Source organism: Cryptomeria japonica, chromosome 2, assembly GCF_030272615.1.
Source record: "Cryptomeria japonica chromosome 2, Sugi_1.0, whole genome shotgun sequence".
In the NCBI taxonomy this organism is placed as follows: domain Eukaryota; kingdom Viridiplantae; phylum Streptophyta; class Pinopsida; order Cupressales; family Cupressaceae; genus Cryptomeria; species Cryptomeria japonica.
Genome location: NC_081406.1, coordinates 651,573,451 through 651,587,983, shown reverse-complemented (window position 1 = coordinate 651,587,983; position 14,533 = coordinate 651,573,451). Strand labels below are relative to the sequence as shown.

Sequence of the window (14,533 nt, the reverse complement as noted above, 5' to 3'; positions counted from 1 at the left end):
AACCAATTTAATTAATGTTGATCGAACTATCAACCAATTTAATTAATGTTGATCGAACTATACACTACGAAGTTGATTCAAACAATGAAGAGTAAGAATTTAAAACTTAATTTCTTTTATTGCTACTTCATAATAGAAGAGATCTATAAAAAAAAATTCAATTAAATAAAGCATTCCCTGTGATAGGCCTATCACATGAAATTAAGGAAACAAAAGAATTAAAAAAACAAAATGTTGTTGATTAAAATTATATAGCTAACAAAGCATGGGAGTATGTGGAGATTGGAATCACTGATATTTGAGGTTTAATTAAATATTGATGTATTGTAAATGGACATAGAATACTTTTCAAGAGGAATTTATATTTGAATTCTATTTATTTGGGAGATTTTTCTTTATGTTTATGTAATTTAATTTTTTTTATTGAATATGTGATTTATATTTTATTTATGTGAGATATTTGTATGTAATTTTTTATATGTAACTATTATTAGATATTGTTGTTATTCATGAATTTTGTTAAAGTATTTTCAAGCTAATGCTGAAATTTTGTCCTTCCAAATTAAGCATTTTAGGTCACATTATTGATAAAGACAATCCAAAATCTAATAATGATGAATACGAAGCAAGATCCAAGGATTCAAATATATCTTTTAAAGATAAATATGCCTCCTTCAAATGTTTCTTCAAAGTATCCAGACTCATGTCAAATTGTAATGAATGATCATGTAGAGAATGGGCAAGAGGATCAAAGTGTTCCCTTACAACAACTAAAAAAGAATTATTCCCATCAAAGAGAAGATGAATGAAATCAATAGTGTCTCCCAATTATGTAATATGAGACTCACAAACAAGTCTAAAATACATGTCAAGAAATCATTCCACAAAGCTATACCTTAAAGACCATGTATGTCTTGTTGCATTGGATCACATAGAGCCAAATGTAGAAACACAAGTATTATAAGAAGCAATAGTAATGAAGATGTGATCTCAATAGGAGGAGGAGAAGCAAGAAGAGAAATATCTTTATCAACGAGACATTCAAGATATTCACAATATTCAATCTCCTTAAGTATAATCATTATAGGGTATATTATTTGCATCATCAAGAGGAATGAGGCAATCTACAACAATATCATTTAGGAATGGAGAGATATTAGTGTCTCCAAAGATCTCTCAAATCTTGGTCCAAAGTGTTAGTAGGCACTCAATCTATGAGATCTCCATAGGTACATCAACACCAATAGACCAATCAATTCTATGATGATCATTATTATTACCCCAAAAATATTTCTTGCAAGGTGTGTTTGGTTCAGATATGAATCTATGAAGATCAGAGAAAAGTTTAAGCTACCCAAGATGTGTCAAGTTTCCTTTTTTCCAGGACACTTAATTGTCCTTATCCAAGATTACCACCAAAAGGATTAATAAAAAAACCTATGAGACCTCTTCAAATGATGAAATTTGAGATGAATGCATATGAATCAACCAACTGATTACCCCTCCCCCTCCTAAATTCACTTAATTAAGGATCCATGATTCTCAAAGTACAAAGAATATGATGGTGGGAAGGTGTACTTGGGTGACGACTCTCATCTAAAAGTTGTTCGCCATGGAAGAGTCAAGATACGATTCTTTGATCTAGTAGTGTGAAGGGGATTGATGGTGTATTGCACATTCCTAGTTCGACACGAAGCCTTCTTTCACTTAGCAAGTTAAGTGATGTGGGAGTGTAGATTGTTTTCTCACAAGGTGGATGCAAGATGACCAGAGGTTCTATGGTGCTTGCTAAGCGTGTTCGGATTGGCACCTTGTATAAGTTGGATGCATGCATGGTTCAATGCAATAGTGCTTCTATGAAGTCCAAGAAGAGAGCTTTGGATTGTTCATCCTCACCATCAGATCAAGTAGAGAAGAAGACTGTTGTATCAACATTTGATGGTTGTGCTTTCTGGGTACCTAAGGGTGATAATGATTTGGAGATGAAGCTCCCAGCTGAGAAGACAATGTTGTGACACCAAAGACTTGGCCACACACGTGAAAAGGGTCTTAGAGCCTTGAAAAATAAGAACCTTGTTGAAGGCCTTGATGATTGTAATCTCAAGTTCGAAATTTGCAAACATTGAGTTTATGGAAAGCAACACCATGTTTCCTTTTATTCCATTTCTCATAAGTCTTCTAGGGTTTTGGACTATGTTCATTCTAATGTTTTTGGTCTAGTTAATGTGCCTTCATTAAATAGATTTATGTACTTTGTTTCTTTCATAGATGACTATTCTAGAAGGACATTTGTTTATTTCCTCATAAGTAAATCTAAAGTCTTTAGTTGGTTTAAGGAATTTAAGTCCTTGGTTGAAAATCAGACTGGTAGGAAAATTCAGTGTTTGAGGACGAATAACGGTGGTGATTTTTGTTCTGCTAAGTTTGACAAGTTCTATAAAGACCATGAGATTGAAATACATAATAAAAATCCATATACACCACAACAAAATGGAGTTGCGGAGAGGATGAACAAAACATTGATGGAGAGGGCTAGGAGTATGATGAGTGGTGTTGGCCTTAAACAAAATTTTTGGGCTGAGGTGGTAGCCACTATATGTTATTTGATAAATAGATCTCCTACTTCAGCACTTGTTGAAAAGACCCCTATGGAAGCATGGCTCGGTAAAAATCCCTTGTTGAGATATCTTAGAGTCTTTGGTTGTGAGGTAAATGCTCATGTGCTTAGTGAAAAGAGATCTAAATTGGAGAATAAAGCGGTGAAATGTATCTTCATCGGCTATGGTGTTAGTGTGAAGGGGTACAAGATTTGGGATCTAGTTGCAGAGAAGGTGCTCTATAGCAGAAGTGTTATCTTCCATGAGCTGAAACCTTCCACAATAGATTTGCAGCTAGAGAAGAAAGAGAAATAGAAGGAGGTAGTTTAGATTTCACCCACTTCTAAGAGAGATGAACTACGTACTCCTGTGGGACTTGATAATGAGGAGAGCTCTAGTAGCTCATAGAATTCTGAAGAGGAACAAGATCCTCAACCTTAGTCTTTGAGGAGGTCTACGCGTGATAGGTGGAAACTTGATAGATATGGATATTCACCAGAAAGGTTTGGCTATTTGTTGTTAGATTCAAGCTGTATTTCTGCTTTGATTTCTAATGTTGATGAGCCTAGGATTGTTAGAGAGGCAATGCGAATGCATGATGCAGATTCTTGGATGAAAGCCATGAATGAAGAGATGGTTGCATTGAAAATGAATGCTACATGGGATTTGGTACCTTTGCTTGGGGGACGTAAAGTCGTTGGTTGTCAATGGGTGTTCAAGAAGAAACTTGGTCCAGATGACAGTGTTGAGAAGTACAAGGCATAATTGGTCGTGAAGGGATATTCTCAGGTGGAGGGAATTGATTATGAGGAGATATTCTCTCTTGTAGCTAAGCTGACATCAATTCGTCTCTTGTTATCACTCGCAACAACTTATGATTTAGAAGTCGAGAAGATGGATGTGAAGAGAACTTTCCTTCATGGTGACTTGGAGGAGGAGATTTGCATGTCACAACTAGAGCACTTTGTGGAGAAAGGTAAAGAGAATATGGTATGCAAGCTAAAGAAATCTCTTCATGGTCCTAAGCAATCTCCTAGAATGTGGTACCAAAAATTAGACACTTATGTGTTATCATTGGGATTTCTGAGATCTAAATTTGACCATTATGTTTATTACAAAGCTGAAAATGGTCATATTCTCATTATTGTCATGTATGTGGATGATATGTTGTTCATTGGGGATGGGAAGAGAATGATTTCAGATTTGAAGTCTCTGTTGTCAACACAGTTTGAGATAAAAGATCTACATGATGTTGGAAAATGCACACTCCAATGAGAAATTGTAGGTGATTGAAGGTATTGTCATTGATGGCAACCTTACAATCATGTGATACCGACAGGCAAACATAGGAACCGACACCAACAAACTCTACACCGGCATACAGATCACCAACACCAAAAGAAAGATTACCGACACCCTAGCTGACAAGAATTTTGTATAAATATATTTTGTAATTAATTGTAAAATCTTTTGTAAGCCGACTTGGCGGATTTTAATATGACTCATATATGTATGAGATCATTGTAGATCATTTAGGTGATAGAGAGATGGAAGAATTAATGTAGACCTAATATGCAAATTGTAAGGCAAATATTGGATAAGGGTTTATGTATGTAGCAGAGCTTAAACCAGTACTGAATCTAGCATAGTAGATGTTGATCTAAAGCAGTACAAGACATTGGATATGTATAATCCATTTGTAAGTCAGTGTGACTTCTTTGTAATTGAGCAGTGAGCTCTAGGCACTTGGCCTTCTTGCATGTGCAGGCCCCTATTGTAAGCAGTAATATTCTCTTATTGGCCAGTAAGTGAATATTGTAGGTCACAAATCCCACCGAGGTTTTTCCCACATCGGGTTTTCTCATTAAAATATTGTGTTATGGTGTGTCTCTTATGTTGTGGTTGCTATTCTTATTTACTGCATTATTTTTGGTTTACTAGTACACAGTTTTGATATGCTTTTCATGTTATAAGTTAAGAAAATTATTATACCGGTCAGACACTGATTCACCCCCCCTCTCAGTATCTTTGGGAATCTTAACACGTGCAACAAGGTACATTTTGGGAATGGAGATTGAAAGGGATAGAGCTCATAGAAAGCTTTGGGTCAGCCAGAGAAAGTATGTGAACTTTGTATTAGAGAGATTCAATATGACAAATTGTAGACAGGTAGTTGTTCCTGTTTTACATGTTTTATAGGGGATGAAGCTCTCTGTGGAAGACTATCCAAAGTCTCCTACCAAGATGGAGGACATGATTAGAGTTCCTTATGAAAGTGTTTTTGGTATCCTAATGTAGGTTATGGTCTATATGAGGCTAGACTTTGAACAAGTAGTGGGAATCCTTAGTCGGTTTATGACTAATATTGGACGGGTGCATTGGGATGTAGTGAAGAGAGTTTTTATATTTGTGGGGTGCTTCTGAGTATTATGTATGTTTCAATGGTAATCCTACTGGACCTCAATATTCTTTGAGTATTCTTGGGTATGTAGACTTTGATTGGGCAGGTGACATTAACAACAGAGGGTCCACTAGTAGATTTGTTCTTGATGTTTGGTGGTGTAGTGAGTTGGATGAGTAAGCGACAAGTTATAGTCGCTTTGTCCACTACAGAAGCAGAGTACATGGAAGCTATGCATTCTTGCAAAGAAGCTATTTGGCTTAAGAGATTTTGCTCGGATATTGGTTTTGATGCATGACATATTACTATCTGTTGTGACAGCTAGAGTGTTATTTGTTTATTGAAGAATCCTACTTTCCATGCCAGAACAAAGCATATTGATGTACAATTTCATTTTGTTCGTGATATGGTAGAAGATGGAAATGTTAAGTTGGAAAAAAATGATACTTTGGTGAATGTTGTAGATGCATTGACGAAGCCAGTGAGCACTGAGAATGTTAGATGGTGTGTTAGTTCTATGGCCCTTGGGGGATTGAGCAGATGATAGAGTGTTTTGATTCTTGACAGGTCTTCGATGAGTGGGAGAATGTTGGGATTAAGGTGTGGGCACTTATTTGGTAATGGTAACTTCTATGTTGTACTTACATTGCATTTGGCAAGATGACCGTTATGAAAGAGATAGGTTTTGTTGCTTCGAAATTTGCTATGTGTAACATTTCATTGGATTAGCAAGGTGTTGCTTGTGATACAACTTACCTATTGGGATTTGAAGATGGTTCTGGAAACCATGGGCACACACCTCTTTGTGATGAGCTCTATTTATATGTTGATGCCTTAGCTGTTTTGTATGAGACAAGCTAATTATTTCTAAGGCGTTGTTATGTTGTTGGAATTGTTCTTGAAATCTTTGTTGTAGCTACTCTTGGAGAGCATTGGCTCTGTCTATTGTATTGTAACGATTGTTGTTGTTGATAATACAATTGAGTTTGGCTTTTGGAGTGTGGATTGTTTTTTCCCATAAGGGTTTTCCCACGTATATCTGGTGTTGTGGTTTTATTTGTTAAATCTGATTTTATACGTGTTTATCAAATTTGCAATAGTTTAAAATTTTGTAAGAAATTTCTACATCACCTCTCCTATTAGATTTAGCATTTGGAAGCGTTATTCCACACTTTAGCTTCCTTTTAGTGTACTTGTATTGGGTGGCAAAAACTATGTTGTGAAGGCCCTCACTAAGTTGGTGTGCTCGTAGGCTTCGTGCCCATGCTGGGTTGTCATGCTTACAGGTTTGGACCTCCATCAAAAAACAAAAAGATTGGATCATTGAAAGTCATATTTTGTTTATCTTTGGGTGTTGATTTTTTTTGGAAATGACAAGATATGGTTTTTGGATTCTAATTAACTTTTTCTAAAGACAAATGAAAGAATGTATTATTGTTGAAGGCAATCAAAATGTTGTTTTGAAAAAACAAACGAGTTCATATTTAAAGAACAATCTTAATGTTTTGAATAAAGCATACTATATAGATTTTTTTGTTGAGAAGTCAACAATTGTATCAAAACTCTTTAGATTGTTTTGATAATTTATACTTAAGAAAATGGATGAGTATGCTTTCATTATATAAAAGAGGTTATTAGTTGATCTTGTTGAAATCCAACATAGAGAAGAGATCTTATGACTTAAAGAAGACAACAAAACTCTAAGTTTTTCCATTGCTCAATCTGACATTCTTTCATGGATCATCAAAACACTAAATTCAACATGGAGAAGGGATCTTACAAGTCATACACATGCTTCTAACTTATCAAAATGAAATGGTCTTCAATCTAACATTCTTTTCTCGATCATGGATGCACAAAATCAAGCTTTGATGGTTCCATTCGCTAATGACAAATTACAAATTTTCATTTTTCGAATACTACTTAACAAAGCCTCAAACTTAGATGTTTTTCAATTTTCTTTTTAAAAGTAATTAGAGATGAAGTTTGGAAACTAATATATTCATGTCATTTGAAATTATGTTTCATACTTAATTAGATTGAGAGAATTTTATGTCAAAAAGTTCTTATAGATTATGAATGGTGTTAAAAATATATATCCAGAGTATTTTAAACAAAATTAATTATGTTGTTGGAGGAACTCGTAAATAATTGAATTTTTTTTATCAACATCAAAGATCTATAATATTTTTAGTTGAAGCTAGACATGTATTAACAATTTCAATAGATCTCAAGATCCGTCAACCTTAAACATTAGGGGAGGTTTCATAAGCACTATGCTCTTTACAAGAACTATATATCTAAGTCCACTTAGTGTTTAGTATTCTCTCATAAACATTATTAAATGATACCTTATTATGAATGATAATACTAATTATCTAATCTCAATTATGATGTACAATATGATTATATTATGGCATTAACTTAAATTTCAAATATTATTACTTTGAAATCATATTATATTTAAACATATTTTTAATTTTAATTATTAAATTAAATTAAATTAATTTAAAAATATAAATCTTAATATTATAATTAAAAGAACACAAATAATTATATATAATATTTATTGAAATTTAATATAAAAAATATATTATAAAAATAGAATTTAAACTAGACACACAAATATCTACAAAAATATATTATAAAAATAGAATTCAAACTCGACACACAAATACCTACAACAAAACTTACAATCATAAGGGGGAAACGATCTATAATGGTGCATGCTAGCTTCACGCTTCTCAAAATCTTATGTGGATATTTCAAACCACACTCATTTTTGTACATCAATTTACTTGTCAAGACCCTACTTAAAAAACGTTTTCGAGTCTACATGGCCAAATATGATGCCACATCAACACTCTTTTTTGTTGAGGTATCCAAAATGGTCCCAAAAAAAGACCAATATTTGTGCACTAAGTCATGATTAGTGGTGTGCTAATGTGGCATCACCTCGTTGAATGCTTTGTAAAATATGATGCCACATCAACATGCCTTTTTGTTGAGGAGTCTAAAGTGGTCCCAAAAAAAGACCAATAATTGTGCACCAAGTCATGTTTAGTGGTGTGCTAATGTGGCATCACCTCATTGATTGCTTTTTAAAATGTGATGTCGCAGGAGCATGCTTTTTTTGTTGAGGTGTCCAAAATGGTCTTAAAAAAAGGTCGAATAATTGTGCACCGTCATGTTTAGTGGTGTGCTAATATGGCATCACCTCATTGATTGCTTTTTAAAATTTGATGTCGCAGGAGCATGCTTTTTTTGTTGAGGTGTCCAAAATGGTCTAAGAAAAAGTCCAATAATTGTGCACCAAGTCATGTTTAGGGGTGTGCTAATATGACATCACCTCATTGATTGCTTTTTAAAACCCGATGTCACAGGAGTATGCTTTTTTTTTTGTTGAGGTGTCCAAAATGGTCTAAAAAAAAGACTAATAATTGTACACTAAGTTGTGTTTAGTGGCGCGTTGATGTGACATCACCTCATTGATTGCATTTTAAAGATTTAGAGAATTCCTTTTAAAATAAATATTGACATGACACTTTTAGTGTACTACTATAACACTCATTTTGCCCATCTATTATAACTTATTGGAACCCATCCACTATAGATCCCTCTCCCCCTATTTAACCTTAAAAAAATAGATTGTAGCTGTTTGTCCATACAAATAAAACAAAATAATTATTTTTTTAATATTTTCCATTACCACCTTAGTGATGTCAAACAATGACTTTCAAAATTGATGTGTTCACAATTGGAGGCCAACATTGACATTGATAAACCCTACAAATTAGACCAAAAAAAACTATACAAATTTTACGACGTCTAAATATATTAAGTGCCTTCCAATTTGCTTCCTCTATAAATTTATAGATGTTAAATGGTTTGAATTATTAAACATTTCAAATTTCATTGTTTGACAACCAATTTAGTTAATGTTGATCGAACTATCAACCAATTTAATTAATGTTGATCGAACTATACACTACGAAGTTGATTCAAACAATGAAGAGTAAGAATTTAAAACTTAATTTCTTTTATTGCTACTTCATAATAGAAGAGATCTATAAAAAAAAATTCAATTAAATAAAGCATTCCCTGTGATAGGCCTATCACATGAAATTAAGGAAACAAAAGAATTAAAAAAACAAAATGTTGTTGATTAAAATTATATAGCTAACAAAGCATGGGAGTATGTGGAGATTGGAATCACTGATATTTGAGGTTTAATTAAATATTGATGTATTGTAAATGGACATAGAATACTTTTCAAGAGGAATTTATATTTGAATTCTATTTATTTGAGAGATTTTTCTTTATGTTTATGTAATTTAATTTTTTTTATTGAATATGTGATTTATATTTTATTTATGTGAGATATTTGTATGTAATTTTTTATATGTAACTATTATTAGATATTGTTGTTATTCATGAATTTTGCTAAAGTATTTTCAAGCTAATGCTGAAATTTTGTCCTTCCAAATTAAGCATTTTAGGTCATATTATTGATAAAGACAATCCAAAATCTAATAATGATGAATACAAAGCAAGATCCAAGGATTCAAATATATCTTTTAAAGATAAATATGCCTCCTTCAAATGTTTCTTCAAAGTATCCAGACTCATGTCAAATTGTAATGAATGATCATGTAGAGAATGGGCAAGAGGATCAAAGTGTTCCCTTACAACAACTAAAAAAGAATTATTCCCATCAAAGAGAAGATGAATGAAATCAATAGTGTCTCCCAATTATGTAATATGAGACTCACAAACAAGTCTAAAATACATGTCAAGAAATCATTCCACAAAGCTATACCTTAAAGACCATGTATGTCTTGTTGCATTGGATCACATAGAGCCAAATGTAGAAACACAAGTATTATAAGAAGCAATAGTAATGAAGATGTGATCTCAATAGGAGGAGGAGAAGCAAGAAGAGAAATATCTTTATCAACGAGACATTCAAGATATTCACAATATTCAATCTCCTTAAGTATAATCATTATAGGGTATATTATTTGCATCATCAAGAGGAATGAGGCAATCTACAACAATATCATTTAGGAATGGAGAGATATTAGTGTCTCCAAAGATCTCTCAAATCTTGGTCCAAAGTGTTAGTAGGCACTCAATCTATGAGATCTCCATAGGTACATCAACACCAAAAGACCAATCAATTCTATGATGATCATTATTATTACTCCAAAAATATTTCTTGCAAGGTGTGTTTGGTTCAGATATGAATCTATGAAGATCAGAGAAAAGTTTAAGCTACCCAAGATGTGTCAAGTTTCCTTTTTTCCAGGACACTTAATTGTCCTTATCCAAGATTACCACCAAAAGGATCAATAAAAAAACCTATGAGACCTCTTCAAATGATGAAATTTGAGATGAATGCATATGAATCAACCAACTGATTACCCCTCCCCCTCCTAAATTCACTTAATTAAGGATCCATGCTTCCCCCTCGCCCCCTCGTCCCCAACAATATATGAGCTTGACACTTTATGATCAGTGCAATCACATATGTCACTTGCCGAGTACAATAAAGTGGTCTTGATCTTTTTACATGCAAATGCTAAATTTGACCACGGAAACAAAGTATATTTTTTTTGACAAAATAAGAACAATTTGATTACACCACTACAAAATAAAATAAATTATGTGAAATCTACAGAGTCTGTCACAACCTAATATTGTTCACAAATATATTATAAAATAAGAATTCAAACTTACCCACAATAAAACTCAATCATATTTTAACATCTGAGAAAATGTAAACAAAGGAATTTTTTTTGTCTGTTCTCCATTATAACCTTGAGTTATGTGAAACGTGTGAATTGTACAACCCTCTATTTGTTGAAAGTCGGACAATGACTAGTCTAGCAGACAAGATTGACGTTGATAAACACTGCAATTTAGAACAAAAAGACCGTTTCAGCCCTGGAATTTCAACGCTACCCCTATCCGTATCATACAAATTTTATGACAGTTACATGTTTTAAATGCCTTCCAATTTGGCTCCTGTCGAAATTTATAAATGTCAAATGGTTTGAATTTTCAAAAACATTCTAAATTCATTGTCTGACAGCCAATTCAATTTATGTTTCTCAAACTGTACAGTAAGAACTTGATTTCAAAAAATGGAGTAAAATTTTAAAAATTTAAAACTTGAAGCTGTAAAATATACAGAGCCTAACTGAAAATCTCCATTTGATCGGAAATAATTGCTCTAAAAGCTTCAAATCAGGCAAATTTCAAGCTTACAGCTATTCAAAATGGCCAAAAATCATCTAAAAGACTGTAGATGCAAGCATTAGTTAGAGAGCGAGCTAATTGCAGGCGGGAGACTATGAATCGTGCCCTCCAATGCTTTGACAACTGTGGACATGGCGGGTCTTTCCCTGTAATCTCTGTGAATACACCAAATTGCCAATTCAATCATCTTGAGGGCCTCCTCCATTTCTTCACCCCTGAAATCTGGATCGACCAGATCTGCTAATTCCCTTTGTTCGGCTTTGTCCTGCAACAATGAAATCAGATCATAATCTGGTTTGGTGAGCTGCATGTTTCTCTTTCCACTCACAATTTCTATGAGGGTAACCCCAAAACTGTATGTATCGGCCTTCTCAGTAACATGGGAGCTCAACCATTCTGGTGCGATGTACCCTGGTGTTCCTCTTAGCATGGTTATCACTTCGCTTTCATCTCTGCTAATCAACTTGGCAAGCCCAAAATCTGAGACTTTGGCATTGAAATTTTGGTCGAGAAGAATGTTTTGGGGCTTGATGTCGAAGTGGATTATGCGCTCTCGGCATTCTTCATGCAGATATGCCAATCCCTTAGCTGTGTGCAGAGCTACTTTTGATCTGGTGTTCCAGTCCATTACAGGCTTTTCACTAGTACCCTTTCGGGGGAAAATCCATTGGTCCAGAGACCCATTTGATAAATATTCGTAGACAAGAATTCTGTGGGAGTTTTCTGCGCAAAAACCCATCAATCTTACTAAATTCAGATGATGAATACCCCCCAGTGTTTCTACTTCTGCGCGGAATTCACTTGTTCCTTGCCCTGCTCTGTCAAGCCGCTTCACTGCGATCTTTGTGCCATCAGACAAAACCCCTTCGTATACCGATCCGAATCCTCCATTTCCCAGCTTTGTTTTGAAATTATCTGTGGCAATTTCTAGATCTTTGAATGAATATCTCACAGCTGAGGCACCCGGTAACTTCATAGAGTCTTCTTCTTTCTGCTTTTCTCTGCTGCATCGCCATGCCAGTAAAAGGAGAGCAAGGAGAATGATTACACCACCTGCAACACAGGCACTGATAATTGCAACTGGGTGTTTATCTTTTCCCTCGGGTGTCGGCTGAATTCTGAGATAAGCAATAGAACTGTAGAAATCATCGGTTGGTTTGCTGTTCATTCTCAGAGAGTAGACATTTGTTTCCAGATAACAATACCCATGAGAAAAATTGGCATTGGCATAACCGCCATACCTGAAAAATGCAGCTGTGCAAGAGCAATTTCTGAGGCAGAGGATTTTGCAGGCTTCTCTTGTGATCAGATCTGGAATAGTATCATTTCCCCATTCATATGTGAAATATGAAACATGATCCATTTCCAGAAAATAACTATCTGTGCTAAAGCTAGTAGATATGTCTGAAACAGGGCATACCAGAGGATTGGGTGGAAGGCAACCTGAGCTGGGTATTGACTCTTGGACTGGTACAAAAGCATGGTCACCATTAACTCCTTTTGGGCAGCTGCACTCCCCATCAGTACAAACACCATAGTCACCGCATACTTTTGGATAATCGCATGCACTCAAATCCTGTGTAAAATCAGTGAAATAGTCAATAGAAGACTTCCCTGTTGTTGATAGGAATGTATAAAACCTGAAATGCCCCTCTGAATCAACTTTAGCAAAGAGAGAATTTTTGGGTATTGCAAATCTGGGAGCTGGGTTGGAGCCTGGTTGGACATAGAACAAGAGCCAGTCCTGATCAAACTCTGCATACCCTCTAATGGAGGAAGCAGGGCTTCTCACAAACATATAATAGGGTTCAGGTGGGTTACTATCTATGAACAAAGCAAATCTATCTGTAAGCAAAGAAGCATAGAAGTTGCCTTGGCTTGTATTGGTATCAGAAACACTGGCAACAAGTTTCTGCCCAACCAATAACTTCTGGCCCATGACAATTGTATCAGTGGGATGATCAAAGGATTGCCACAGGCTTCCATTAGAGCTGTTCAAAACAACCAAGTTCCCAGATTCCTCCATCTTCATACTCACTGCTTGGGCAACAGAAATGTTACTGTTTGCAGACCAGACAAGGCTTCCATCTTTGTCCTTCAAAAGTAGATCTCCAGCGGAGGTGAGAGTCAGGGTTGCATTATCCTGAACCAAATGGTCCCTGTTTGCACTCCATACCATTTGAATATCAAGCAAATTTGCATTCGTCTGGCTGTAGATGGCCAAGAAGGTTGAAAACAGGTAGCTTTCACAATTGGTGCCATAGCAGAGGAATCCACACCCAAAACTGTGGAACAGACCGTCCTGAGAGACATTTGCAGAGACAAGAATAGGTCTCACTGTGATTGGCACTGGTACTGACACAGGCCCTGCCACTGGCCCTGAAAGACTCCATGAATCTAAAGCCTGCACATTGTTCCTCCATGCAGTGCTTCCATATGCAGTTGTGGAGGGAGATGCATAGTTCTGTGATACTGAAACACAAATTATAATGAATAATCTTACAAGTAACAGAGAAACACAGGGAAAAGAGGATTTAAGCTCTGTCATACTTGAAAAAGAATCGGGACAGGCAAATTCGATGAATGGTTTCAAATGGGTAGTCGACTGGTGTAATTGCCGATTGAATTGGATGAATTGAATCGATATATGAGAGAGAAATATCGGGTTGGTAGCCGTCACGATGATGCGAGTCAAGGATGTAGACGAGTTTCATGAATGGGAATATTTAACAAACAAATGTTAGTTGATTCTTTCCAGCATTCGTCAGCCTTACTCTGTGTGGTCAGACATGATAACTTACCAACAAAAGCCGGCACCACGACATTGTCAACTAGTGATATAACCCATGTTTTTTTTCATTGCTTAACACCGAATAAAGAAATACCTGCGGCTATTCTGCAGACAAAACAGCACCTGGTTAAAAAATTCAAATCAGCATAGTACAATGGTTTTTGGATGCAGAGTATTAAATTTCGTGAAAATCTATTGTATTTTGAAAATTTTTGCTATTGTACAGATGAATGTTTTGTGTGGAGAATAGCAGTGTCTTAAAGAAATGGTGAAGGTATCTCAATTTGTGAGCAGGCCAAATTGATTTTTCCCATGGAAAGAAATGGTCTTCAAGTTCGGTTGTTTTTCTCTATTTTAGTTGGTTAATTTGCCATTTAACAATTTTGAAATTTGATGAATAAAATTGTTCTATATATAAAATTATATTTGTAATGGATGGTAGGAGAAGAGCACTAGCTACTTGTCCATGTTCCAATTACCATT

General features: G+C 35.0%; 1 protein-coding gene across 1 annotated transcript; it reads right to left on the bottom strand.

The window, feature by feature from the left end:
- Nucleotides 1-10,986: 10,986 nt before the first annotated feature.
- On the bottom strand, nucleotides 10,987-14,071 carry LOC131038372 (G-type lectin S-receptor-like serine/threonine-protein kinase SD2-5). Its single transcript, XM_057970791.2, has one exon. It carries the CDS (start codon nucleotides 13,805-13,807, stop codon nucleotides 11,318-11,320), a length of 2,490 nt encoding a protein of 829 aa, XP_057826774.2. The 5' UTR covers nucleotides 13,808-14,071; the 3' UTR covers nucleotides 10,987-11,317.
- Between the last annotated feature and the right edge of the window lie 462 nt (nucleotides 14,072-14,533).

Excerpts from the sequence above, each read along its gene's own strand:
- LOC131038372 (XM_057970791.2), bottom strand. The coding sequence starts at position 13,807 with ATGACAGAGCTTAAATCCTCTTTTCCCTGTGTTTCTCTGTTACTTGTA.